The 26,341-nt window shown below is 35.3% G+C and overlaps 1 protein-coding gene across 1 annotated transcript; it reads left to right on the top strand.

Moving 5' to 3' along the window:
* The first annotated feature begins 304 nt into the window (after positions 1-304).
* On the top strand, positions 305-25,865 carry C3H18orf63 (chromosome 3 C18orf63 homolog). Its single transcript, XM_044244384.1, has 12 exons — positions 305-438; positions 2,115-2,193; positions 4,482-4,538; positions 7,073-7,184; positions 7,780-7,821; positions 9,368-9,444; positions 14,965-15,074; positions 15,904-16,000; positions 16,114-16,199; positions 17,833-18,016; positions 24,601-25,620; positions 25,797-25,865. Exons 1-12 carry the CDS (start codon positions 305-307, stop codon positions 25,863-25,865), a joined length of 2,067 nt encoding a protein of 688 aa, XP_044100319.1.
* The last annotated feature ends 476 nt before the right edge of the window (positions 25,866-26,341 follow it).

Here is a 26,341-nt window from a genome sequence, read left to right as displayed (position 1 = left end):
GAGTGTGGAGCCAGGCTTGAGCTCAATCTCACAACCCTGAGATCATGATCTGAGCCAAAATTAAGAGGCATTTGCTCAACCAGCTGAGCCACCCAGGATAAACAATTCTTAAGGGTAAAATGGTAATGATATTTAAATGCTAAAATCTGCTAATTTGTTTTTATTGCCTTATTCCAATACAACATCAAATATTCTGTGATGGGTTCATATTAAAACCCTTTGATAAGATAGTTCACTGCTATTTTATTGCTGTTTGTTTATTTTTAAAGGCCTGACAGCTGAGACATTCGGTCAACAGGAAAATATGAATGATTCTAGGCAGCAATCACTGTTCTTCATCACATCTCCAGATTTACACAAACTCTGTGCTGTCAGGATAATATTGAGTCATGAGGTGGCTGATACTGAGATTAGAAGTACACAAATGAAGATATGCAGGTAAAAAATCCGTTTTATAAGTAAGGCTTTCTAAATTTTTTGAGACCTATTAGAGCTGTTTTGGAAGTATCTCCTTTAAAACAAAATACTTTTTTATTTAATCTGTGTATATAGCTTTAAATAAAGGAATTCAGTTTTGTTCTGACCAGATAGATTGGATTACATTTAGGGAAGGACTTAAAGTATCTGTGATTGAGTGTCACATTATTGAATTTTTATATTTGTGACTTCTCATGTGATCTTTTTAAATTTTTTATGGACGTTGATAAATTAGTTTCTCAAAAACTTAGAGGTAGAAATTAATAAATATTTACAGAGTACCTGGTGTTTATGAATACTTTAGGAGATACTATAAGCATTTTTGATTAATGCAGTTTCTTAATTTGCAGGTCAACATAAGATAATTTCTGTAGAGTATTTCTCCAAGAATTATTTTGAAATGACTGACCCAAGATTGGTTGAAGCCTAAAGTATAACTCCATGATTGCTAAGAACCCACCATTTATTAGTCCCTTAAGTTGTTTGAGTCAAAGAAGGACACTTAGAATACAGATAATATCCGTAACTGAATTTCTTGGAGAGGAACAAATGCAAGATTGCTAGGAGCCAGAAATAAAGAAGATGCTTTTGGGGGTGTCCTCCCATTTTGCTCTCATTTACAAAAGTTTTCTTCTCCCCAATATATAGTTTTTCAGTAAAGTACATCCAGGAGCCTGTACCCTTTGTGCTAAGGTATAATTTGATACTTACTGGACATTTACCTGTGACTCCTTTGGGAAACAAATGGGTGGGAAACCTGAGATTTTCTCCTGTTTACCCTCAAATTGAAGGTGGCCATGCCCACAGAGGGAGGTGTCTTGATTCATTGTAGGCATTGTAGGCTTAGCTATGTCAAACAAAGGCAGGCCTTGCAAAACCAAGTATCTGCTGCATCTGGTTCTGCACCAGGGGTCTTAACAGAAACAGAAGTGCCCATCTAACTTTTTGAGGTAACCCCTCCCCACTACACACTCTTATTTTTTTAAAGTTTGTTTCCTTGATACTAATTCTGAAATTTTTCATGTGTTTTATCCACCTTTTCCTTGATCTTTGAAACAAAATTCTTGATGATAATTTGAATTGTGATTTTTGTTGTGAGTTCATTTGGCTGTTGAATACTGAAATGAAACCACTACCTACTTCATTTAGGCTTGGAAAAAATTTCTTTTTTGAAGGAAAAGCATCTAGTTAGTAGTTCTAACATTGAAGTAGTTGATAATATCACTGATAGATAAATCCTTAGACTCTTGCCTCCTGACTACCACTTAAAAAAGGAAAACAGGAGTAGAAGAGCTGGATTCTTAACAACATTAAGATATCTTCAAGTCTCTCTTTGGACAGAAATGGAGTTTTAAATGAGAAATCTAGGTTCACAGATGAAAGAGACTGGGAAAATTAGATGCAAGGACAATATTCATATCAATATCTGAAAGTTTATAACATTCTTAAGTCTTTGCTGAGTGACTAAATGTTCAAGTTACCATGTTAAGTGTGAGGAGAGATACAGAAGTCTTTATAACACAATCCTACCCTAGGAAAAATGTAAACTTTTGAACTAAGCAATTTTCAAAATGTTCTGATAAGTAAAATCAGACAGAAGGCAAGTCCACTTAAAATTGTATGTTTCATCTCTACAGACAATTGCTGTTTTTGCATCAAGATATTCTTACATCACCTGTGCCTGGAACATTAAGCCAAATTTGGGTAGTGATGGCGGTTAGTATTTTAAAATTTTACGAAGTGTTATTACTAATTATTGGGAGCAATGCTGATAAGCAATAATTCAGGTACTAATTTTAGCTCAAATTGAAGGTGGTTTATGAAACCAAATTACGTGTTATAGTTTGTTTGAACCATTTATAGACTTTAACTGGTATACCTGATGTTTAGAATTCATTTTTGTGGTTCTAATTTAATATTTAGTTTGTCACAAGCACTAAGATAAAGACTATTAATGAATAAAATCTAACAATTTTAAGAGCATGGCCTTAATCTTTTTAAAAATTTTATTCTTTAGAATTCTACTTAATATAAAGGAAGAAATATCCTATTCCAATACATCTCCAATTGTTTTAAAGAACTTAGATCAACAGTTTATTTATGTTAAATTTGATATTTCTTCTTCTCCCCCCCCCCATATTTGTTTATCTGTTTAAGAGAGAGAGATTGTGCTCCTGCTTGCATGCACACACAGAGGGAAAAGGAGAAGCAGACTCCTTACCAAGCAAACAGCCCAACATGGGGCTTGATTCTGGGACTCTGGGATCATGACCTGAACTGAAGGCAATGATTAACTGACTGAACCACCCAGACTCCCCAACAGTTTTTATTTTTATTTGAAATTTTATTTAAAACAAAATTTTTAGGGATGGCTGGCTCAGTCAGTTAAGCCTCTACCTTTGGCCCAGGTCATGATCCTGGAATCCCAGTCCCACACTGGACTCCTTGCTCAGCAGAGAACCTGCTTCTCCAGTTGCCTGCTGCTCCTCCTGCCCCTGCATGTGCTTTCTTTTTCTGACAAATAAATAGTCTTTAAAAATTTTTAAAAATTTACACATAAATCACTGGAAATGATAATGAAAAGCCAAAAATCTTTATAAAAATTATATTATCCTCAGATTTTTATCAAAAATCTTTCTGAAAATCCTCATATTCTGAGATTTTAGTTCTTCAGAATCCAGGGAAATGAACATTTATTAATACTAACAATCCATCAAAAAATCTTTAGTTCCTTTATTTTTCTTCTAAGTTATATCGTTACATATTCATCTTTTATTTTCTCATTTTTATATCATTTTTAAGAAAGATAAGCTGTTGATGGACAAGTAAACACTACTACCTCTTACTTGTGTTCCTCTCTACCTGCAAATCTTTATGGAACTGGGGGAACATTGTTTCAGAGTTCTTGTAAATTCAAGCATCCTAATCTTAGCAAGAATATTAAATGAAAAGTAGCCATAAAATACATAAAAATACATAAAAATGTATTTTGCTTTCTTACAAAGATATTACATACCATAAGTTTTTTGAAAATATTTAAAGTAGAAAATTGGATTTTTATACATACTATTTTGAAACTTCCCTTTCATTTCTCCTTGAACATACTCTCCTGGATGATGTTCTGTTTCAGTACATACATCTTGTGCGAAAATATTTAAAGTAGAAAATTGGATTTTTATACATACTATTTTGAAACTTCCCTTTCATTTCTCCTTGAACATCCTCTCCTGGATGTTGTTCTGTTTCAGTACATACATCTTATCCATTATTAAAGCTGTCTAATGTTTCATTGTATGGGTGTATAATAATTTAGTTAATATTTTCTAATGCGCATCTGAATTTCTAGTGGTACTTCTACAACACTTCAGAAAACATCATTAAAATTATATAGTCTTTATTTGGTAGTTTCTGTGGGTTAACTTTCTAGAAGTGCAATTGCAGTACATTTTAAACTAAAATCTAAGTGATGCTATTCTCTGAAAAGCTTGTACTAGATGGCATCTTAATAGTGTATTGAGAGAGACAGTATTTCCACATTCTCAAGAACACTAGATATTAACAACCTTTACACATCTGCCAATCGGTTACGTTAAAAATAATACCTTCTTTGATTTCTATTTCTTTCATTGGTTAGTTGAAACACTTTGGCCTTTTGAACTCTCTTTTGAGTTCACATTTGTGTCCCTTTTCCTTATCCATGCCTAGAAACTTATTAAGAAAGGTGTTAGATATTATATGAAATCTATTAGCCTTTTCCTTTTCTAGGTTCATGTCACTTTCAGATAGGCTTTTCTTCATTTTGAGAATGTACCCACATGTTCTTTTTTAGGGAGAGAACAATTATCACTTGCTTCTCCAAGGCATAGAAGCTGTTAGGATGATAGCCTGATGATGGGTCAGCTGCTGTAGAATGTTTAAATTCGTTATGTATTGCATTGTTTAACAATGTATTTGTGTTAAGTAATTTTTATAAATGTGGATTTTTTGTTGTTTTATTGTTATAGATACCATTTTATAAAGCTGGGAAACTTAATGCCTATATTGAAAAATATGGAGCTAAAGTAAGTTTTTTAGAAGTTTAATAATTCCAAATGCTATTTATATTAATTATGTATTCAATTTTTTCATCAGAAAACAAAAATTAAAATGTTTTTCTCATATGATACTGCTTTCTGTGAAAGAACCACCTTTTTAGTTTTTAGAGTTTGTATAGAATTTTTATTTCTTCCATAAAAACTTAGTAAAATTCACCAAATTATCTGGGCCTGGCATTTTCCTTGTGGGAAGGTTTTTGACTACAATTTCAATGGCTTTAATAGATTATAGTACTATTAAAATTATCTATTTCAAGGAATGTGTCCATTTCACCTAACTTGTTACATTTACTGACATAAAATTACTTATAATACACCCTTAATTTCCTTTGCTGTAGAGTCTGTAGTTATGTCTCCTGTCTCATTCCTGATAATGTTAATGTGTCTTGTCTTTCTTTTTCCTCCCTAATCAGTCTGACTAGAGGCTTAGCAAGCTTACTGATCGCAAAAAACAAGAGTTTAGTTTGGTAGATTTTCTCTGTTGTCTTACTATTTTGTATCTCATTGTTTTTCTTTTTGTTTTTATTATTTACTTTCTTATGCTTACTTTGGGTTTATTTTGCTCTTCTTTTTTTAGTTTCTTAAGGTGGAAACTGAGATCATTGATTAGACAACATTCCTTTCTAATATAGAAATATTTAGTGCTCTAAATTTCCTCCTATGTGTTTTGTTTTGATCTTCTTCAGTTCAAAATGCTTTCTAACTCCCCTTTGATTTCCTCTTCAAACTGTGAATTAGTTAGAAGTATATTATGTAGTTTCCACATATCCAAGGATTTTCCAAGGATCCTTCTATTGTTTTCTAATTTGATTGTGACTAGAGAACATGTTTTATATAGCTTGAACTTTTTAAAATTTATTGAGACTTGTTTTATGGCCCAGAATATGGTCTTCCTTAGTAAATATTCCTTGTCTACTTAAAAACAATGTGTATTCTGCTGCTGTGTCAGGTAGTCTAGAAATGTTAATTGGGTCACAGCAGTTGATAGTGTTATTAAGCTACAATATTTTTCTTATTTTCTACCTGTTGTATAAATTATTGAGAAAACATGGTACAAAATTTGGCACTGACTTTAGCTGCAGTGGTCAATGACACCATCTTTGTCCTGAAAGGCCTCCAGGTCATGAATCAGGATGGTTATTGATGACAGAATTGCCCTACATTTCCTCCTTGTACACCAAGGCTGAATGTATGTTGATACATTCCACTGTATTTGGGTTAATACCTCCATCCAAGCAGAAAGGTCAGTACAGAATCAAGGAGAAAGCCATTTGGCTTTCTAAGAAAGATCCCGATAGTTTATGGGGTTCATTCAGACATTTAGGCCTGAGACCTTGGGTTCATGTTTGAGGTTAGTGTTACAGGTTGGCTTCATCCTGCTGCCTGAACTCCTATTGATAGAGAGCATCCTTAATAAAATATCTATGAAACAGATTGAACAGATTTGTCTTCTTCACTGCCAGCAAAGTAGTTATCCTGGGAAAATTTACCAGAAACTAAAATAGTACAAAAATGAGGGGTGAATGATATTAGAAAACAGTTCTCCTTGGCTCTCTCATTTTTTATGCATATATTATTAAGAGTGGCAATGGCTGCATTTTCTTTTGGACTATATCTACAAGGATATTTGAATAGAAGAAAACCTTGGTTCTTTTCCTAGCTCTGTGTATTTTCTTATATGTGTGTGGCTGATCCATACTCCGCTGATGACTCAAGAGGGACTCTACTGATCTCAGAGTTTGCTCTCTGTGCACCTCTCTCCCCTCTGTAATGTTTTGCCCCCAAAACTAGCTCCCTAGCCCTCCTGAACTCTCGGCTATTCTGTCAACTAAGGTAGACCACTGGGTTTTCCAGGGTTCTACCTCCCTGCACCACAGCCTAAAACCCTCTGTAATCGATATATTGGGGTCTAATTATAGGTTTCCCATCTCTTAAGGATTGCTATTACTTCTTGCTAGATGTCCAGTGTCTTGTGAACCACAGTTTCATGTAACTTGCTCAGTTATTGCTTAGTTACCCAAAGTGGGAGGATAAATCTGGATCCTATTACTTTTTATTAGTCAGAAGTTAAAGTCTTGATTTTAAAAAATACTATACAGGTAGAGATAGTCTGCTGGTTTCATGTGTGCTCATGTAAGTAATTGTTTTCTGATGTTAAAATAGAGTGAACAACAATGAAAACCATAATACAGTTCTTTGCAGAGCTGAATATGAAGTTTAATATTCTAGCACAGGAGCTCTAAAACTTTAGGCTTATTGGACCAGGATAAGGAGGAAGAATACTGCCACTGTAGCATGATAGTCTTCATGGTTTCAAAGCGACTATGTTTTAACACTAATTAACTTTAGAACCAGAAAAGATTAGCTGTAGTGATGACTATAACTCATATCCAAAATAACCCATGTTTTTGGATGGTGATCTAAATACACATTTTCCTTGAGTTTATAGGACATACCAACTGCTATAAATTTGCCTATGTTTTGTTCTTTAATATGTTTAGGTAGAGGCTCCACAAAGAGTAATTCCTGTAATTCTTCAAAACTGCCTTTCATATTCACTCACAGCTAGACTTGCTCCAGCCTGGAATAAAATTGGCCATCTCTTGGTGCAAGGTGACTATATCTCTTTCAGTCATTCGGGGTTTCTGAATTAGATTACTTCTATTCTGTACATCTGTTTTAAATTTCAGGATATACTATTTTTAGGGAATAGTTTTTAAAGCATAGCCACCACTAAGCCTTCTCAGGCAAGTCCACAACAACATAAATGTCATCTTCTTACCTAGGATGATATTGAAAGGCCTGCTGATGTTTTTTCAAAGAATTTTTTAACATTATATAATACTTGATATTTAGAAAGGAATAAATATAAGTTATGGTGCATTATAATACAACGAATACAAATTACCAAAAACTGTTGGAACCAAAAGGCTATTCTGAATTTTGTGTTGAGGTCTGACCATTTTCTAAGAATTTGATGCCAGGAAATAAATATTAGAAGGAAGAATTAGGTATTTGTCCTTTAAATTGAAAAGATAATTTTCAAGTGGTTATATTTTTTCTCTGAACTGTCTCTAGGTTATTCCTTTGTGTAAAACTACATTTTAAGGTATTTCCCTTGGCTTTGATAATTAAGCATAAAAGGTTTTATTTATTAAGCATGATTTATAAGTTATAATAATATGGACTACCTTATGAATTTTTTAAGGAAGAGAATTTCTTTCTCAGATGGGAAAGCAAAGTGCTGTTGGTAAGTAAAAATGCGTAAATAAATAGATAAAAAATTAATATGGTTAACAGTCATTAAAGAAAACAATGTTACATATTGGTGGGTTGTTACAATTTTGATGATTATGAGAATATAATCATATATTATTATAATCACAGTTTTATCCAGGACATCCTCTCTGGGCCACAGTATATGTTCTTATTTATAAAAGAAAAAAAATCACTTATCTTAATTGGAAGCAAAATCTATATTTTTAGTATCTTACCTAATTCAAATTATTACTCTGAAGAAGTTAAATTCTGCAAGCAGAATTTGTAATGTATAGTTTCCAGAGTCATATCATTGAAAACTCTTTAGTACTGTTGTAAGTAAAAGATGTATTTCTTATGAGAACATAGTTCTTCTTTTTCTTAAAAGAGAAAAAAAGATTGTCTAAAGAGACAAAGATGATCTAAAATACACACTTTATAGTATGGTCTAATTCTTCATTGATAAGCATGGCTGTTCAAGTAGACCTGTTCCTAAACACTAGTCCACAGATAGCAGACACGTGGAAATACTAAGCCCCAGCAGACATTAATCAATCATGCTAGCTTTCACCACAATTTGGGCATAGCCTTAAATCCTGAGCTATCACCCATAATCCACAACTATTTAATTTGAGTTGACTTTCAGGCTGAAGTTTATTTGCCCTCCTTCCTCTACTTTTGTGTTTAAACTGGAGTGACAGTCACTGTGCTCTTGCTCCAGGCAAATGGGTTCATTATAGAAATTCAGTTTCATCCTCAGACACTGTCAAGAGACTATAGATGTCAGAGGTTTAAGATAAAAGTTGAGAAGAGCAAAATTCTTCACTCTTGTGTTAGAACTTTTCTTTTAGTTTTGCCAAATATAACATTTATAGCAGAATTGATAAATTATAAGTGTATATAGCTCATTGGATTTTCACAGACTGAACATATCCTCATAACCAGTTCTCAAATCAAGAACTACATTACCAGTACCCCAGGAATCCCCTCATGCTTTCTTTCAGGTACTACCTTTTGCCAAGATGACCACTATCTGACTTATATAAGTAATTCTAATTATGAGAAAGCAAGTAGGAGCCTTCGTGCTCTATGAGATCTGTATTGTATCTCCTGGTTTATTGATGGGCATTTGTTGGGAAAAGACTATAAAGTTAGGAGCTGGGCATGTCACCTCTCCCAATTTAAGAAGACAATGTCAATTTTTCACATGTAATAGAAATCAAGCTTGTAAAATTACTTGTTGAATTTTTCTAACAGTGGGATGTCTCATTGTTCTTATCGTAACCCTGCCCTGTGACCTCCCCAACACATACATGCCCATATTTCCATTTTGTTTCAGACCTCTTTCTCATCTGCAGACTCTCAAACATTACTTGGTGATTTTTTTTGGATTTTACCATGTGAGGAAAAATTACATATTCTTAATTGAGTTTCTAATGTGAATAAATTAACTTAAAGTTACTTTTTATTAAAATATTTAACTTAATAAAATGGAGTAATAATTCCAGGAAATTCACAGTTAAATATTTTATTTTCAGTATTAGACATCAATGTAAGCGAAACTCAAGTTTGTCTAAGTATAGAAGCTTACACAATCAGACTGCCTTTACCTGAGGTACCATGTATTTTTATTTCTATAATTAACTTTGCTATATTTACTATATACTTCATTACCAACATACTAGTAGGTTTTAATTTTTAACAAGTGATAAGAGTTTTTATTATCAAAATCCATATTATTAAATGTTTGATATGTTGAAATTGTTCTAAATCTGTTTACTCAAAGAAAACATTCTGTCAGTTTAACACAGATTTTTAAAAAAAAAATTTTTTTAAAGATTATATTTATTTGAAAGAGATAGAGCATGAGCAGAGGGGAGGGGCAGACAGAGAGGGAGAAGCAGAGTCCCCACTGAGCAGGGAGCCTGACTCTGAGCTCCATCACAGAACCCCAAGATCATGACCTGTGCTGAAGGCAGATATTTAGCCAACTGAGCTACCCTGGGCCCCTGACACAGATTTAATCATATCATTCTTTTGCTCAAAAATCTTTATAGATGGCGATGGAGACTCTCCACAAACCTGTGCTGCCGCAGCACTCACTTCTTGCCTCTTTTCTCATCTCCAAATATTAAAAACACTGTTTCAGTTCATACTAAATGTAACATACCCTCATTAGCATTCTGCTAGCATTTTTATACTTGTAAAAAAAATATGTAATGCAGTTTGCCTTCTTAGAAGGATATGTCTTTTACTAATTCCCATAGCACCCAGCATAGAAACTTGAACATCAATAGTAACTCAATAAATATTGTTTTCCTTCTTCTGTGACAGTGGTTCTCAGTGGATGGGGGTAGAGAAGGAAATGAATGACTTTGTTCCCCATTTGGTAATGTCTGAAGAAAAATTTGGTTATGACAAAGGGAGAGGGGCATTTAATGGTTTGAGGCTAGGGATGTTGCTAAAAAAATCCTATAGTCACAGGACAGCAACCCCATCTCCACCCAGCAAAGAGTTTCCAGCCCCAAATTTCAGTAGTGTCCATATGAGGCTTAGAGTGACCTTTGCTTAGAGTGACCCTTTTATTAGCTGTTCATCCTGCCCATCCTTTAAGGGCCAGCTCCAGTGCTATTCCATTCATATTTCTCTTTACCTTTAATTCTTTGATTACCTGCTATGTTGAGGCAAGAGACAAGTCAAAAATAAATAGGATCTACTGTCTCAATTACAATTACTCAGGAATTGTGTAAGCCAGTAGGGAAAATGACCTGTATAAAAACAAGTGGAATGGGCCACATGACATGAATATCTTGTACTGATGAGGAACCTTTCCAAGGCTTGGACCCACCGTGACCTCCCAGCCTCTTTTGGACCTTCCTTCTTTGAACCTTCCTTCTATTCTGCACCATGCTCACATACAACATTGTATGTTTAGAATTGTACTCATTTTATATTCCCAATTTACTTCATAATAATCTTCTTAAACACTAATATCATGTCTTACTGCCCTTTGGGTTTTCTACAGATGAGACTTGTGCTTTGTATATTTGAGTTTTGAATAAATTAGAGATTGAAAAGGAGAATAAGACATATAGAGATCAGAATACTGTCTTTATTACTAGGATGAGAATGTAATTTATGGTCCCAAATGGATACTTTTGAGAGTGAAAGGGACACTAACCTAAGGAGATACTGGTCCAACATATATGAATTGGGGTATGTTAAAAATAAAATCAAAGCAACTAAAATTAAATTTATTAAGTTCATTATACATAAAAGAATAGTTTGTGAACCGAGTCTTCAAACTAAGAGTGTAATGAATGAGACTCAGAGGGTGTTGTTGCAGGATAGCTTCTATAATGGAAATGTAGAAGGTAGTTTATCTTCATAATGATTGGTTATAGTAATGGTGTGTTCCAAATGACAGGGGATTGGTTAAAAGTGATTATGTTACTCTGTTTTGGAAAACAATTTAAGTTTTATTTATGATTTTTAGAGGCATTTACAAGAAATAATTGATGTTAAATTTCAGTTGTGTTATAGAATGAGCTAGATTAGGTTTTATGTGGCTTAACTGGTTTTGTCTGCTTAAGGAATTTTCAAGTTTGGTCTCCATTTTATTTATTTTAATAGATATTTGGTCACACTGTTTATTATTGAAAAAAAAAAAACAGTTATTAGAGAATGTGTCCTATCCGAACCCTAGAATTAGGCAGATTCCCCTCCTACTTGTGGGAGTAATGGAGACTCCCAGGCTCCACTGGGAGATCAGGCACCATTCCCCATATGACAGAATGCAGTACACTACTTTGTGCTAACAGGCCAGTCCCCAAGAGAAAGAAGAAGGAATTGTCCCGGTTTTATCAACCAGATAAGTCACCTGATCTTCCCTGGGGAAAAATGAATGGACAGAGAGACATCAGGAATATGTGTTAAAGCTTTCTCAACATGGAAGTAAACACCCAAAATGGAAGATGTAATCCTCTCTTCTACTCAACATTATATACTCAGTGTACACTGGCTCTGTTCATTTAAATTGATTGCCTAAATTATAATCGACTGTCAGTTCCTCCAAACCTCACTTTACGTAAATTTTTGATATGGCATTTTACCCACTAAAATTAGTTATAAAAATTAGTTCCATACATGTCTGTGTTCCTACTAAGTTGTGATCTCTTTGAGAGTCTAGGTTTTGCCTTATTTATCCTTTTTCCCCATATGGACTAAAGGATACTGGGATTGAGTCTTCCTTTTATCAAAATCCAGTATTGGGTATAGGTCTGGTGAGGGGAATAAAGGTGAGGAGGAAGATGTTGACCATTCCTCTTCTTTGCAGTTTATCTTTTACACTTTCATTCCCCTTAAGTAACTGAGCTGGGACAGAAGCTAAGTAACTTGCTCTAGGTCATAAATGTATTAAGAAAGTGATTTAGGATTTAAGAAATTTCTTTTGACTCTGTTCTTTCTGTTACATTATACTTCCTTCACCTAGTCTTAGGTGTCTTGACTCAAATTCATATGTCCCATAGAGCCTGACAGGAGAGGATATTTATTACGTATTTTTAAAAACTCAGATAACAGTGGTTGGCAATATAGTACCAAACTAAGTATCATAAGAATTACATGACTTTAGGAGTTCAGGAAAAAAGGAGATATTTGAGGGAATTCATATTTGAAACTGTGGCATAATTTTCTACCCTTTTCTTCTTGAAATCATATCCTTTTTTGATTTCTCTGAAACTGCTTTATCAGAATTTCCTACCACTTACTAGTGATTCTCTCTTCTCTTACTGTGCTTTAAATGTTGCTGTTCCCTAGAGTCCCATTTTCAGCCCACCTTTCTTTTCCTTAGCAGGTTCAACTCTTCCAGTGGTAACCCTATACGCTTATCTCCCAAATATTCTCATATGGTTGCAATTTGTCCTTTCTCAGATATTTTCACATGCATGTACTAATGATGCTCAGTCTCAGCTATGCCTGAAACTGAATTATTTGTCACCCTCAGTAGTACCAGCTAGGTTCTTCCTTGTATTTGCTCTTGGTTACTGGTATCAATAACCAATAAGTTAACTAGCTACAGATATCAGAGTTATCCTTGGATCTTACCTCCTATATCCAATCAGCCATTAATAGCCTATCTCGGTCTCTGAAATATCTTCCTCCTCTCCATTTCTGCTGCTCTTATTAAAGTCTCTTCTATTGCCTGAACTATTAAAATGATTTTCATATTGGTCTTCTTTTTTTCCCTTATTTTTTCTCTAATTCTTCTTCACAGTATCAACAGAGTTCTCTTTCTAAAACAGATGACCCCAACCTAAATATCCCTAGTTAATCTCAACATTGCCTAGAGCAAATAAAGTCCAAATTCTTTAGCTTGATATTATAAGGAAGAAGGGATATTTACTGAGTAACTTGTTAGTGCAGATCTGTTCAGAAAGGGCACACTATAAACATTTGTTAAGTAAATATATGTAAGAGGTTAACTTTCTTTTGAGGCGTATGGATAGTTAGCCAGTCTTCAGAAAAATCTATGTTGAGGAAAGCCAATATAGACATTAAGTGCTAGTACTTAAGATGAAAATCTCTGCAGCAATTTGAGTCTCTGAATAGTGTTGAAAATATCCAGAAGGATATAAACTCAAGCTATGTAAGTGGGTGTATATGAGAACCCACAAACTGAATATTTGGACATGATACCTACCCTCTCTGAATTCAATTTTAGGTTCTGTTTTCCCTCAATCTATTCACTCACCTGCAGTCAGTCTTTCCTGACATTCACAGCCTTCCCAGCACTGACCATCCTTTTCTTTTTTTAGGTTTTATTTTTTTTTTATTTGACAGAGAGGAGAGAGCTCATATGCACACAAGCAGGGAGATTTGTAGGCAAAGGGAGAGAGAGAAGCAGGCTCCCCACTGAGCAAAGAGCCCAACGTGGATAGGGCTGGATCCCAAGACCCTGGGATCATGACTACAGCCAAAGAAATGACTGAGCCACCCGACACTTCATGACCATCCTTTTCTTAGGTCATACATTGGACAACTTTGTTCTCAAGCACAGTATATCACAGGGCAAGATTTATCTCGTGTGCACGGACAGTCATGCATCCTTTCTCACGCTTACTGTCTTAGCTTTCTTACCTTAAAACATAGCCAGCAGTTCTTATCTTCTTATTTCTGCATTCGTGTTTTTCTGCTCTGCCTTGCTCCCTCATTTCCATTAGTTTCAATAAATGCTGTAAGAATTCAGGGAAGGATCAGTCACTGAACATAGAGGAGATGGGTCTAACTCTACGTCTGTAAGGCTCTTATTGATAGAACTCAGATAAATCACAGTAAGAGCAGTGCTTAGAGCAAATGTTTTGTTATTTATGACTTGTCTAGGCAATTAAAAAAAATGGCCAGCTTAGTTGGAGTTTTGTTGAAAAGCAGTACTAGAGAATGAAGTTAGAACATTATTTCCCAAAAGCCATATGATGATAGGTTAAAAAGGGGTTGAGGGATTATGGAGCATTCTTTCTGATCGTAACACAGTGTCTTCTTGGGAGGACATTAATACTTCACTTGAAGTCTCTCTTTATATTTGATTCACTGTATTAAAATGCCCCACAGGGTAAGGAAACAGTAAGTGGAAAAGGATTGTTAAACTATAAGCTTAAGTACCCTGCAGATAGGGCACCTGAGGACCAGAGGAAAAGCATTCAATGAGAAGGAAAACGAATACAGAAGGGGAATATTGGCTCTGTGCTCTCACTTCCAAAGAGCAAATAGAAGAACAATTCCCAAAATCATTGTCCAGTTAAAGAAAAATTAAGGCACTATTGTCACAAAATGTAAATACCTTCCTTTAGAAGGAATTCAGCTTCCTACAAACATAATCAAAAAGTTGAAAACCAGTTGAAAAGTATGAGAGCGGTTCAGGGTTGGAAAATGAGAGAAAGCATGAAATACTTGCTATATTGTACAGAGAGAAACAGGAAAAGTTGAAGCATTGATTACATTATGTAAAGTGTTATGCACCTCCTACTTAAAGTAAGCCTTTAAAACTACTTTGTAATTGACTGTTTATGTGTTTCTTTTTGTTTGGCAAATTCTTTTGATGTCTTACTTATACATTACATCTTATTTCTATTAAAAGCTGAGAGAATTTGGTATTTCTCAGAGTATTATAAAGGATTTTGATAGTAATAAGAATGCTGTCATTGAAGGACATTCAATTTTGAGCAACTGGTGCTATGTTTTGCCAAGGTGAGATTTCAATTTGCGTCATCTGAGGTGGGTCAAAGTTAGAGTTAGTTCTGTCTCATTTTGCTTCAGCAATGATGTATAGAAAAATATGAAGGTATTTTTGAAATTGAATTTTTGGAAGTGGTTTGTGACTTTAAAAAGATGTACAAAGCCATCAATTTCCTGTATCAAATTACTAAAACAATTTTATTATACACTTACATTTTTGTTAAATATAGTCTTTATAAAAGTAAAATTTCCAGATATCTCATTATGAAATTACAACTATTATAATAGTATCAGTAAAATCTTATAACTTGTGCATATAATTAATGATTCATTATCATTTTTTAGGAACTTTTTAAAGTTTGTACTGTCTTTAGGAGAAAAATAGCTTGTTATTAATATAAATAGACTATTGGGATGAAACTTTAGCCTGCTTAGGAAAAAGAGCTTTAATTAACTAACAGAATATGCACAATAATTTAATCATCAAAGCAGGGACGAGGAAGGTAGGGAACAAAGATTTGACTGATTCATTTAACTCTTAACAGACTTTTCCTTAAAGTCTAAGAGTTACTAGGCATGCTTCTACATGGCAGCATTTACTAAACATTATTTTGTGTTTATTACTGGTTCATTGCATTAATTCAGTTTAGTTTTTCTTAATAATTCTGGCTGTTAAGATTTAATACGATGGCCTACTTGGAACTAGGAGCAAATGATTAGTTTATTACTTATGTATTAATAGTGGCTTAATCTTTTTTAGCATTTTCTAAATTAAATTACATAGTTAAATTTATATCCAAGCATTGGCTCATAATGTTTTATCAACTCTTATTTTTTATAGTATGAAAAGGGGACAAATAATAAGTATTCTTCACACCACACCCCCTGACTGCCCTTTTCACTCATATGAAGATTTCCAGATGCACTGGGATGACCTGGTAAGGAAAAGAAATGTGTGCTATGTTAGAAGCTATTTGATTTTTGCTTCTTATAATTTAACCTAAGTTTAGGTTTCTCTTAAGAAAATTTCAGCTTTGTTCTTAATTTTTAGTATGGCTATAAACTTCCAGAAGATTGTGGAAATACTAAAATATACTGCAGCATCTACTTCAAAATGATAGGAGGAAAGATCTTCACATATCCTTTTACATGCCACTTATAAGAGAAGCCCGTTGCCAACCTCATGATCCAGTCTTACTCCTGGCTTTGATGTTCTCATCATTTTCGACCTTCTCTGTGTCTGAATGCAACTGCATTCCCCCTACTTCTTTTTTCCCTGCTTGAATGTTTGTTTCCCGTAGACGTTTTCTGTTTTTGAAAATGAGCTTAATAATTATTTTTTTTCTCTTAAGCATCATTGCAACAATTTAGGCAACAAATTGAACTTTAGACAGAAAAATGTTGGGGTGCCTGGGTGGCTCAGTCCTTAATCTATCTGCCTTCAGCTCAGATCCTGATCCCAGGGTTCTGTTGATCCCATAATCCTGGGGTCAAGCTCCCTGTCCCACTCTGTGCTCAGCGGGAAGCCCACTTCTCCCTCTCCCACCTTCTCTCGCTCTCTCTCTCTCTCTGTTAAATAAATAAAATATTTTAAAAAACATGTTCACATCATTGTTAGTAGACTGTAAGAAAATCTTAGGATTCTCCTTAGCCAAGGGCTCCCTCCAGTGGTATTTTGGATATTATTGAAAGGGCAAATATAAAAAATTAATCTTTTAACAAAGATTTTTGTTTATGCAAGATTATTTAATTTTACAGGCAAAATTTAGAGGATCTGACTTGTACTTAATGCACCCCAATGATTTTAAAAAATATCTGTCTTACTATTATTTTAAATAAGTTAATGATAATTGAAAGTGTTCAGGTGAAACCCTTAGATTGTAACTGGTACTGATATCATATTCCTGTCTCTGTATTCTGACCTCTGATTCAAACTGGAAGAAGGAAGAGTCATAGTGTTCTCTTTCTCCATTCTACACTTCCTAACCCAAATCTTAATATAAAATTGAGGCTGACAGGGATCAACTACTCCCTTTCATTAGATGCAGAGACATTATTCCAAGAATTTTTTTTCATCAGAAAATTTACTGCTCTTTTCAAAGGATTGCTTTTGGAGCTTGAATACACTCTATATATGTTGTTTCTTTGTATTAATTTTTTTTTACAGCTTTTGGAGATGCAACCTCTTTATTGTTTCGTGTCAACACTTATTTTTGTAATCTCCAAAGGTTGTAGTGTCCTTCTTATAAATCATTTTTGGAATGTCTTAGTCTGCCAGTCTATGTAGAAAGCTCTATAATAAGGACACAATGAGCAGTCTTGATTTTGAGTGTTAAAATAGAATGAATCAAGATCCCTGTGATAAAACACTTTTAAGTTTTGGAAAATACGAATTAACTAATTTATCAAATAGGATTTATTTGTGTGTGCTTTTTTAACAGTTACTATTGTAATACTTTTTTAATTCCATAGAAATTGCTAACTCTTGGGGCACCTGGATGGTGCAGTTGGTTAAGCGTCTGACTCTCGCTTTCAGCTCAGGTCATGATCTGAGTCATGAGATCAAGCCCAGAGGCAGGCTCTGCACTCAGATCAGAGTCTGCTTGAGATTCTCTCTCCCTGTGCTCCTCCCTCTCATGTACGTGCACGCACACTGGTGTGTGCATGTGCATGCTTTCTCTCAAATCAATCAATCAATCTTGGAAAGAAAAAAAGAAATTGCTATCTCTTGAGTACAAAAACTGTTCTACTGTTCTTTAACATTTCTCAGATACCCTCTGAGCTGCATCAGAAGTCAGCCCATACAATTCTTTCCAAGGGTAGATTTGGAAGGTGTGTTGAAAAGTTTCGTTTCAGACTTAAAATCTAAACTGCCTCATATCTGTGGCTTCCCCATAAAGATGACCACTAAACCATGCTACTACACACAAGAACTAATGAAGCCGCATGTACAGGTAAGAGATTTCATGCCCTACTGAGCTCTCTAAGACATAGTATGAATTTATCTTGGATCTCTTACTTTCTGTGAGGGATTATCTAACCCACTGTATGAGAATTCTTTTCTTTCAGTTCAGTGTTTCCCTAATGCTGTTTGTTATTGAACTTGACTATTTATCATTGCCATTTGTTGTCTTTTTTGTATTTATCATGGAATTACAGTTACAGCAGTTTACTAGTCTCTTCTAATTTAGCATGAGCTCCTGGAGGGCACAGATCATATTCATTTTCTTATGCTAAGTGCCTGGTACAAAATAGGTGTTAATTATATTTTTTTCAATGAATAAATGATCTTATAGAGTAGTTTGGGAATATTTGTCTCGTGCAAATCCAAGTTAACTTGGAACTGCAACTTCATTTGCGTCTGCTTGATCAAAAAGCCTTTGTATAGTTCCACTTATAGAAACTGAATTAATTCATTAGCATTATTCCTTGTAAGATGATATGCTAAGTAAAATCTTACTAGAAAAAGGAGTAGGAGCAATTAAGCAATACTGACAAGGAAAACATGCTGATGTATCTTCACACTCACTAGAATAAGATTTCTTTGTGAACAGATAATAAAACTGGACATGAAGTTTTAAAGAAGCAAATATAAGGAATTTAATTTGAAATTTTCAACAGTGTCCTTTCTTATAAATGATAGTTGTGTGTTTTTGTAAAGAGAAAGACAAAAGTTTGAACAATTTGAGCAGTTTGAATTGTAATATGAATTATATTAATATTTCTGTGTCTGCCTAACCTTTTTTCTTGACTGGGTCCTCTGTTTATTGTAGTTTCCACTGCTCCAATGATTTCAGCTTTCATATGGTATTGACTTGCTATGAATCATGGCAGTTTTTCAGCATTTACTTCTATGCTAATTGCTTTATTCTCTTTATGATCCTCGACTAAAATTCACCAGAGCCAGGATCTGATAGGCCCCATTCATCTTTTCAAGCCAGGCTAGATCTATCATCTCTGACCAGCTAGTATGTGGATTTGGTATCCTTGAGTCAAGGACACCTCATCTAAATGGTGTAAAAACATGGCAGCCTAGACAGACATCAGGGCCAATAGGCAAGGCCATTTCCTAAGAAGAGAATGTGAGGGGTGCCTGGGTGGGTCAGTCGGCTAAGCATCTGATTCTTGATTTCAGCTCAGGTCATGATCTCAGCGTTGTGAGATGGAGCCCCACATCAGGCTCGGCACTCATCAAGGAGTCTGCTTGAGGTTCTCTCTCCCTCTGCCACTCCCCCTTGCTTGCTCGCTAGCTCTTTCTCTCTCTGGAATAAATGAATCTTAAAAAAAAAAAAAATGTGAGCGGACAAATTCCAATCGATATCCTTATGATACTGAATCTTAAAATTTTGCCCAGACACAACATTTTTAGTAGTTACGGGCCAAGTCCAAATCTGAGGAGTTTAGAAGTAAATACATCATTGCATAATGCATTTTTATTGGATATACTTATCAAATACTTATTATTTATAGCCCATGTCCATTTTAGAATTAGTGAATCTGGATAATACACTTGTACAAATTTGCTTCTTAAAAGTAAAATAATACTTGGGACACCTGGGTAGCTCAGTCGCTAAGCATCTGCCTTTGGCTCAGGTCATGATCCCAGGGTCATGGGATTGAGTCCCATGTCGGGCTCCCTGCTCAACAGGAAGCCTCCCTTTCCCACTCCTCCTGCTTGTGTTTACTCTCTCGCTGCCTCTCTCTCTCTAATAAATAAAAGCTTTAAAAAAATAAAATCACACTTAATTGGAAATTCTGGTCTTTGTATTTCTCCTGACAATAAGAAGTTATCTTACTCAGTTTTATTGAGTGCCTCTGGGTGCCAGCTTCTTTTATGTATATTATTTCATCTTCATCATTTTGGAATAAAGAATTTTTCCCCACTTTTTGCAGAAGAAATTGAAGCTCAGAGCATCCAAGTAATTTAACCATAGCCACACAGTTAAATACATTGCAAAATTAGAAATGAAACCCAAAGGAAAATTCTTAGTCATGAAATTAGGAAAAGTTTAGATCTGTGTGTAAGAGCTCCGATTCTAGGAATCCATACTACGTTCACAGGCATAGGCAAGTTATTTGATCCCCATATGCCTCAGTTTCCTTGTAAAACAGGGTATGGTAGTGGTGGTAATAACATTTGTTACAAATTGGGCTCTCTAGGAAGCTGACTCTGGAGTCTAGCACACATGATGTTTATTGGGGACTGAATTTCGAATACCTGTGGAAGGCAAGGATGGAAGAAGATGGGGTAAAAGAAGAAGTCATTAGCAAATCAGGTACCAGGTAGCTTTGGCCAATCTTCCCAGGAGCTCTAAGGCTAAAACAGCCCACCCTGGTGGTTTTGCATTGTCCAAATAGCCAGGCCTTTATACCCCCTTCTTCATCTGTCATTGGATTTGGGCCACCCAGGGATAGGCATGTCCTTAGGTAAGGTAAGTTTCTGCAAGGGCTAGCTCCCAAATGTAGGGACAGCAACCCTTTTGTGGAGGGGATCTGAGCAGCATGTCACCACATCCTTCACGTGCTTCACAGGGTGTTTTATTTTTTGTTTAGGGTTAGGTAATGCCCAAAATGGTTCTTAGTACTAAGCTCTCAGTAAATGTTAGTTCCTATTACTGCTACACCACATGTTAGCTCTAAGATTCATGCAGTCTAAAAAGCGTAAGTTTAAAAAGTGAAAAACAAATTGATCACAGACTATTTAATAAAGCTTAACCAACTTTTTAAAAAATTAAAAAGAAATTCGTATAACAAGCTCTCATATGCCTATCATCTAGCTCTTCTTTGATACAGTTTTTGGGTGGGGAGTAAACTGGAGTATTTTAAAAGAAACCCAAGATACAATGTTCTTTCATCTGTGAAGACTTTAGTATACATGTCTGACAGTAAATTTTAAAAATTATTTACCATAATTCCTTAGTATCATCTAATACCAGTCCATATTCCAATTCCCAGTTTATCTCAAAGATTTATTTTAGAGGATTTGTTTAAATCCTAATCCAGGCAAGGTTCACAAATTTTCATTCAGTTGTTATACCTTTTTAGGTCTCTTTTACGTATAAAATTCCAACCCCCTCCCTTTTTTATTTATGTCTGTTATTTGCTGGAAAAACTAGAGCATTTTGCCTAGAGAATGTCCCATATTTTGGATCTGACTGTTGCTTTCCTGTGTTGTGTCATTTGCAGTTAACATATTCTAAACCTCCTACTTCTTGCAAGCCTGTGGTTAGATCTAAGTTTAACTGAATTCTGGCTCAACTTTAATCAAGAAACACTCAGGTGATGCAATACACAGGACCAGATTTTAATAGATAAAACACATTTGATCAGTCATCAAGTTTTATTTAACCATTACCTTAATTCAAGGACTCCATTAAATGACATCCATTCATATCTAAATATATGTTAGGACTTTTAGTTTTCCTCTACAATTTATATTAATGTACCAAGTTACGTAAGATGTTTGTACTTAGCCACTGTTGCCAGTGGCCTGGCAGAATAATGGCAATAATACAGTAAAAAATAAGATTTTTGTTGATTTATGACTTCATAAAGCTCTGGTTTGTTGACCATTTAAGTATTTTAAGTTCCATGAATTATTTATGATCTCATCTGCTGTTTACATTGTCCTTTATGTAGTCTTTTTATAAATTTTGAATATAAACCTAGAGGTGTCACCCTTTGGGCTATTTACTATATTTTAGCAGTTGAAAGAATGAGTAAATAATACATCAACAGGCTAAGGGGCCAAACAAGCCCTTGGAAGTTATTTTCATCAGGTATGTTTCTGAGACAGATGAAGATGAAACAGGGTATGAATATAAACATATTTCAGACAATATTCTACGTAAGTTTTATGTCAGAATGCAAGTGATTCTAGTCTCATGTGAATCTACCTAGAATGAGTTTTTCTTTTGGAATCTCAAGTAGTAGATACATTATTTAAAAGTTACTACAGTTTGTAAAATGCAGGAGTCAAAAAAATGGATTAGTTCTTGAAGGCTTTTTTCATCAAATGGAAAAAATATCTATCTAAATATTTTAAGATGGCCTAGTTACTTCTGATAAAACATCTCTTCAAGATAGAATTTCTTTCAAATTTGAGAATTGTTCTTCTCCCCATGGTCACATCTGTGGGCAGGGAAAGGCTGTGTCGGGGGAGGGCATTTGGTATATTTACCTAATTTGGCCCAGGAGAATGAGTGCCTTAAGCTGTTTCTGGACACGTACAGAGACAATGAGTTGGATACTTGGCTTCTGCTAACTCTGCAACTGAAAAACCAAAAGCATTCATAATTGAACTTTTGAGCAGAAACTGGAGAAGCGTGGCTTTACCTTACTTCTTCCTTCCAAATAATGTATGTGTCTGATTAGTTGATCCTAAACTGCATCCTGCACACTAACAGCAAAGTCAGCGGATTGTGAGAGATGCTGTGAGTTCTGGCTAGAGGCAGCATGCTTTCTGACATGTACTCCCATTTTTCAAGATTATCCATCTACATGCCCTTGTGACCAGTGACAACACTCATGCTGTTTCAAGGTAGACGGTCTGTGTTCCCTCCTCCTGGGTCTGGGCAGGACTGTGACAGGGTGGTGCTGCATGACTTCCATGGCTAGGTCAAGTGGAAGCTGTCTTTTCAGGACACATGCTGTGGGATCCCAGACCACGTGAGGGGCCGCCGAAAATTAGTCCAGTTTACAACCAGCATCTAGCATCACACATGAGTGAGGAAATGACGTCAGCCCCAGGGTCTTCTCACTACCACTCCATGAGCGACTCTGAACTAAACCAAATCATCTCCCAGAATTGTGAGAGAGAGGACTTAATTATTGTTTTGAATCACGAAGTTTTAGTGTGATTTGTTCTGCGTAATAACTGGATCACTCACTCACTGTTTCTTTGCCTATTTCCAACTCATATCTCCTAACACTCTGCACCTCTCAGCTCTGCTCAGTAACTGAACCTCCCGTAGTGGAGAGGGGCAAGCCAATTGTTCTGGTTTGCAGAATATTTCTAGAAATTTTAAAAATTTTATTTCAAGTTGTGACTGTTTTTGATGTCAGAGGATGAGAAAAGAACTTTCCATCCCATGTTTCACATTATTGTCACATGTCACTTTTTTACAGACTCTAGGACTCAATAGATACGTATTTTACAAGACTATAAACACTTCCATCAGTGGGTGAATGGATCAAAAAAATGTAGGATTTCTATATCATGAAATACTATTAAGGCATAGAAAGGAAATTTTGTCCCTTGCTACAGTATGGATGAACCTTGAAAACATGCTGAGCGAAATAAGCCAGACACAAAAAGACAAATATTGTATAATTCCACTTGCCCTAGAGAGGGCAAATTCATAGACCTAGAGAGTAGAATAGAGGTCCCCAGGGTCTGCAAGGAGAGAAAACTAGAATTGTTGAAGATTATAGAGTTTGTTTGGAATGAAAAAAAAGTGGTAGAAATTATAATGGTGATGGTTACACAACAGGAGTACAATAAGGAATTTATTCAATGCCACTGAATTGTATACTGAAAAATGATCAAAATTGGAACTTTATGTTTTATTTATATCACCACAATTTTTAAAAAAAGACTAAACACTTGGCTGTCTTTGAGTTGTCTGACTCTTTGAGTCAGTACGACAGATTCTTGTTGAATTGCTACCAAGTACCAGCACTTTTTTAGACTATGAGAACACAAATGATCAAGACATAGCCAGCCAGTGTCCTCTAGTCAAACTCCTACTTACTCTCAAAGGCCTAGTATAGATGCAGCCACTTCTTCCATTCATTTAATTTCTTGGAGCAAGCATTTTTTAGTAATTGTGAACGATTTAAGAATGTGAAGTATAGGGGTGCTTGGGTGGCTTCGTTGTTGACCAACCAACTCTTGGTTTCAGCTGAGTCATGATCTCAGGGTCGTGAGATGAAGCCCTGCCTTGGGCAGTGGGGAGTCTGCTTAGAAGCTTCGCCCTCTGCCCCTCCCCCCACTTGTGCTCTCATGAGCTCTCTCTATAATAAATAAAATCTCTTAAAAAATGTGAAGGATAAAAGAATAAATACATCATGGTTCCTGCCCTCAAAGAATCTAGTATCTCCGTAAGGTGGTGGAACACGCCTGCTAGTAAGAACACCACCTTTTACTACTATTTTTTTGGTGACAAATACCTGATAGCATATTCTTAGGAAGTTGAGGGAAAGAATATAAAGAAAAGGGAAAGATATTCTGAATGAGAGCAGCACGGATCTATTTGGATGACAATGGATAGCTAACTGTAGTTTTCAGAGGATTTATATAGGACGTAGAACATATCTTCATCTAAAATATTTTGAAAGGTTTGTATCTTAACAAGGACGCAAACCATTAGGAGTGCACATGTTTCCTCAAGAAGGCTCATTGGTTTTTGTGTGTTTTTTTCTGTATTATATATTGTAGTGTTACTTCATATTCTTATTTTTATATTTTATATATATTTTTCTTTTTCATTAAGAACATTTTGACATTTTAAAAATTTCCTAATCTCTGTTCTTTCAGGAAAACAAAGTCAAGGCACCTAATCTGACCACTAAACAGATGTTCAAGTTCTCACTGACTCAGGCCCCTTCCCTAAGACCTGCTGTGGCTGAGCGTCTTCGACCGTGTTCAGTAGTCACGCACCACAAGGTGGAGCTTTCAGGCAGCCACCTGGAGAAGCCGGGGGTGTCCTCAACTCCGCACCTCCGGCAAGAAGCTGTCCAGAATAGAAAGAAATCCCAGTCTGACAAAGCACCCCAAATACACTTGGAAGTACCAAAGCCCAACAGAGAGAAGATTCGAGTTCAAGGCACAAATTTTAGCTCCCAGAATAATATTGCCCCAAAATTCATACCAGTTTTCAAGAATCAGTCATTACAAACGAATAAAATTATCTTAGAACCTGGCAACCTGAAAAGAAAACAGCATGTTGTTACAGAATCTAAATTGTTTTCACTTAAAAGTAGCATGATGCAAAATGACAAACTGAACTTAGATCCAGCTGTTAGAAAAAGACCTAATCATCATATTCAGATGAATGCTAGAAATTTAAATCAGAATACTTCTAGACTACAAGAAAAAAACACTGGGTCCTGTGAAAATATGGTAAAATATCCCCCTCTTAATGAAGAATCATCAACTGTGAGTTTAAATGAAAGTAAATACCTGTCTGATAGTTCAGCATTTCAGATGTCAGATAACAGTTCAGGTGTAATAAACAGAGCTGTTGAGTTCCACGTGAATGGAAAAGAACATTTAACAAACAAATATATAACACAAATTTTAGGGGAAGGACACAAGTCACGAAAAATAAAGAAACAACCACACATTTTTGAATCAGATACAGAAATGGAAGATCCCCAACTACTACAGCAACAATCAGTAAATCAAAGTATAAAAGTTAATGTAAATGATCACAAACTGATAAGCAAAACAACCCATAGGTCTAAAAGAAAATTGTGTCAAGAATCTTCAAAAACTTCAAAAAGACTTTATTCCAATACTCTGCATTATGGACAGTCCAGTTTCTCTGGGAACAAGGTAAAAAAAAAAAAAATCTGGGGTATTTATCATATTGTAGGCCTTTCAGACACCTAAATAAATATTTAAATGATTTGCCCCAGATCATCTAGAAACAATAAGAACCAGAGGGTCTTGCCCTAACACAAGTGCAAGTATTAAGTTTAACCAAGTGTGATTCTTCATTCTGAATACAGATACCTGATGTGGACAATCAAAAACTCAGAAAGCTGTCATCATCCCTAAAGCTTAGAACATGGATGTAAAGGGAGGAAATGTCCACCAGGTAAGTTAGGTGATACCTTTTGATTTATTTTTTTGTTACATTATCTGAATTGGTATTGCCATGTTTAGGGATTTCTGACCTCTTGGTAAGAAGGAGATACTTTTAAATTCCTTGAAGCCTTATCATCAGCAAGGAAATAGGAAATATTGGAACAGTGAAGCACTTGAATAAGGACTGTACACAAAATCAATTGCGTATATAGTAGAGGCCCCCACAGAGGGATGAGGTGGTGAGAGGTCCCACTGCTTGCTGGTTCCCACACTGCTCTGTGGTCAGACTAAAAAGAGGGCATAGCAATAGCAGACCGCCTAAAGATGTAAGATTCCACAACCATCAGAACATGCACCTTTGGGACTTCTCCCCAAGATAATTAACCTTATATGATGTTTCAAAGGTTAATCACTAAGTTAAAATTTACTCCACAAAACTGCGGTGCTGGCTAAAGTGAAACTTGAG

This window comes from Neovison vison, chromosome 3 (genome assembly GCF_020171115.1).
Source record: "Neovison vison isolate M4711 chromosome 3, ASM_NN_V1, whole genome shotgun sequence".
NCBI classification, from domain to species: Eukaryota; Metazoa; Chordata; class Mammalia; order Carnivora; family Mustelidae; genus Neogale; species Neogale vison.
Note: the sequence above shows the minus strand (reverse complement) of the source record. Positions and strands in the feature narration are given on the sequence as shown.

What these genes read in the sequence shown, in the direction of transcription:
- C3H18orf63 (XM_044244384.1), top strand. Translation starts at nt 305, where the DNA reads ATGAATGATTCTAGGCAGCAATCACTGTTCTTCATCACATCTCCAGAT. An exon ending in AAATTTGGGTAGTGATGGCG is followed by an intron (nt 2,194 to 4,481) that starts GTTAGTATTTTA and finishes TTATTGTTATAG; the next exon opens with ATACCATTTTATAAAGCTGG. An exon ending in TTGAAAAATATGGAGCTAAA is followed by an intron (nt 4,539 to 7,072) that starts GTAAGTTTTTTA and finishes TAATATGTTTAG; the next exon opens with GTAGAGGCTCCACAAAGAGT.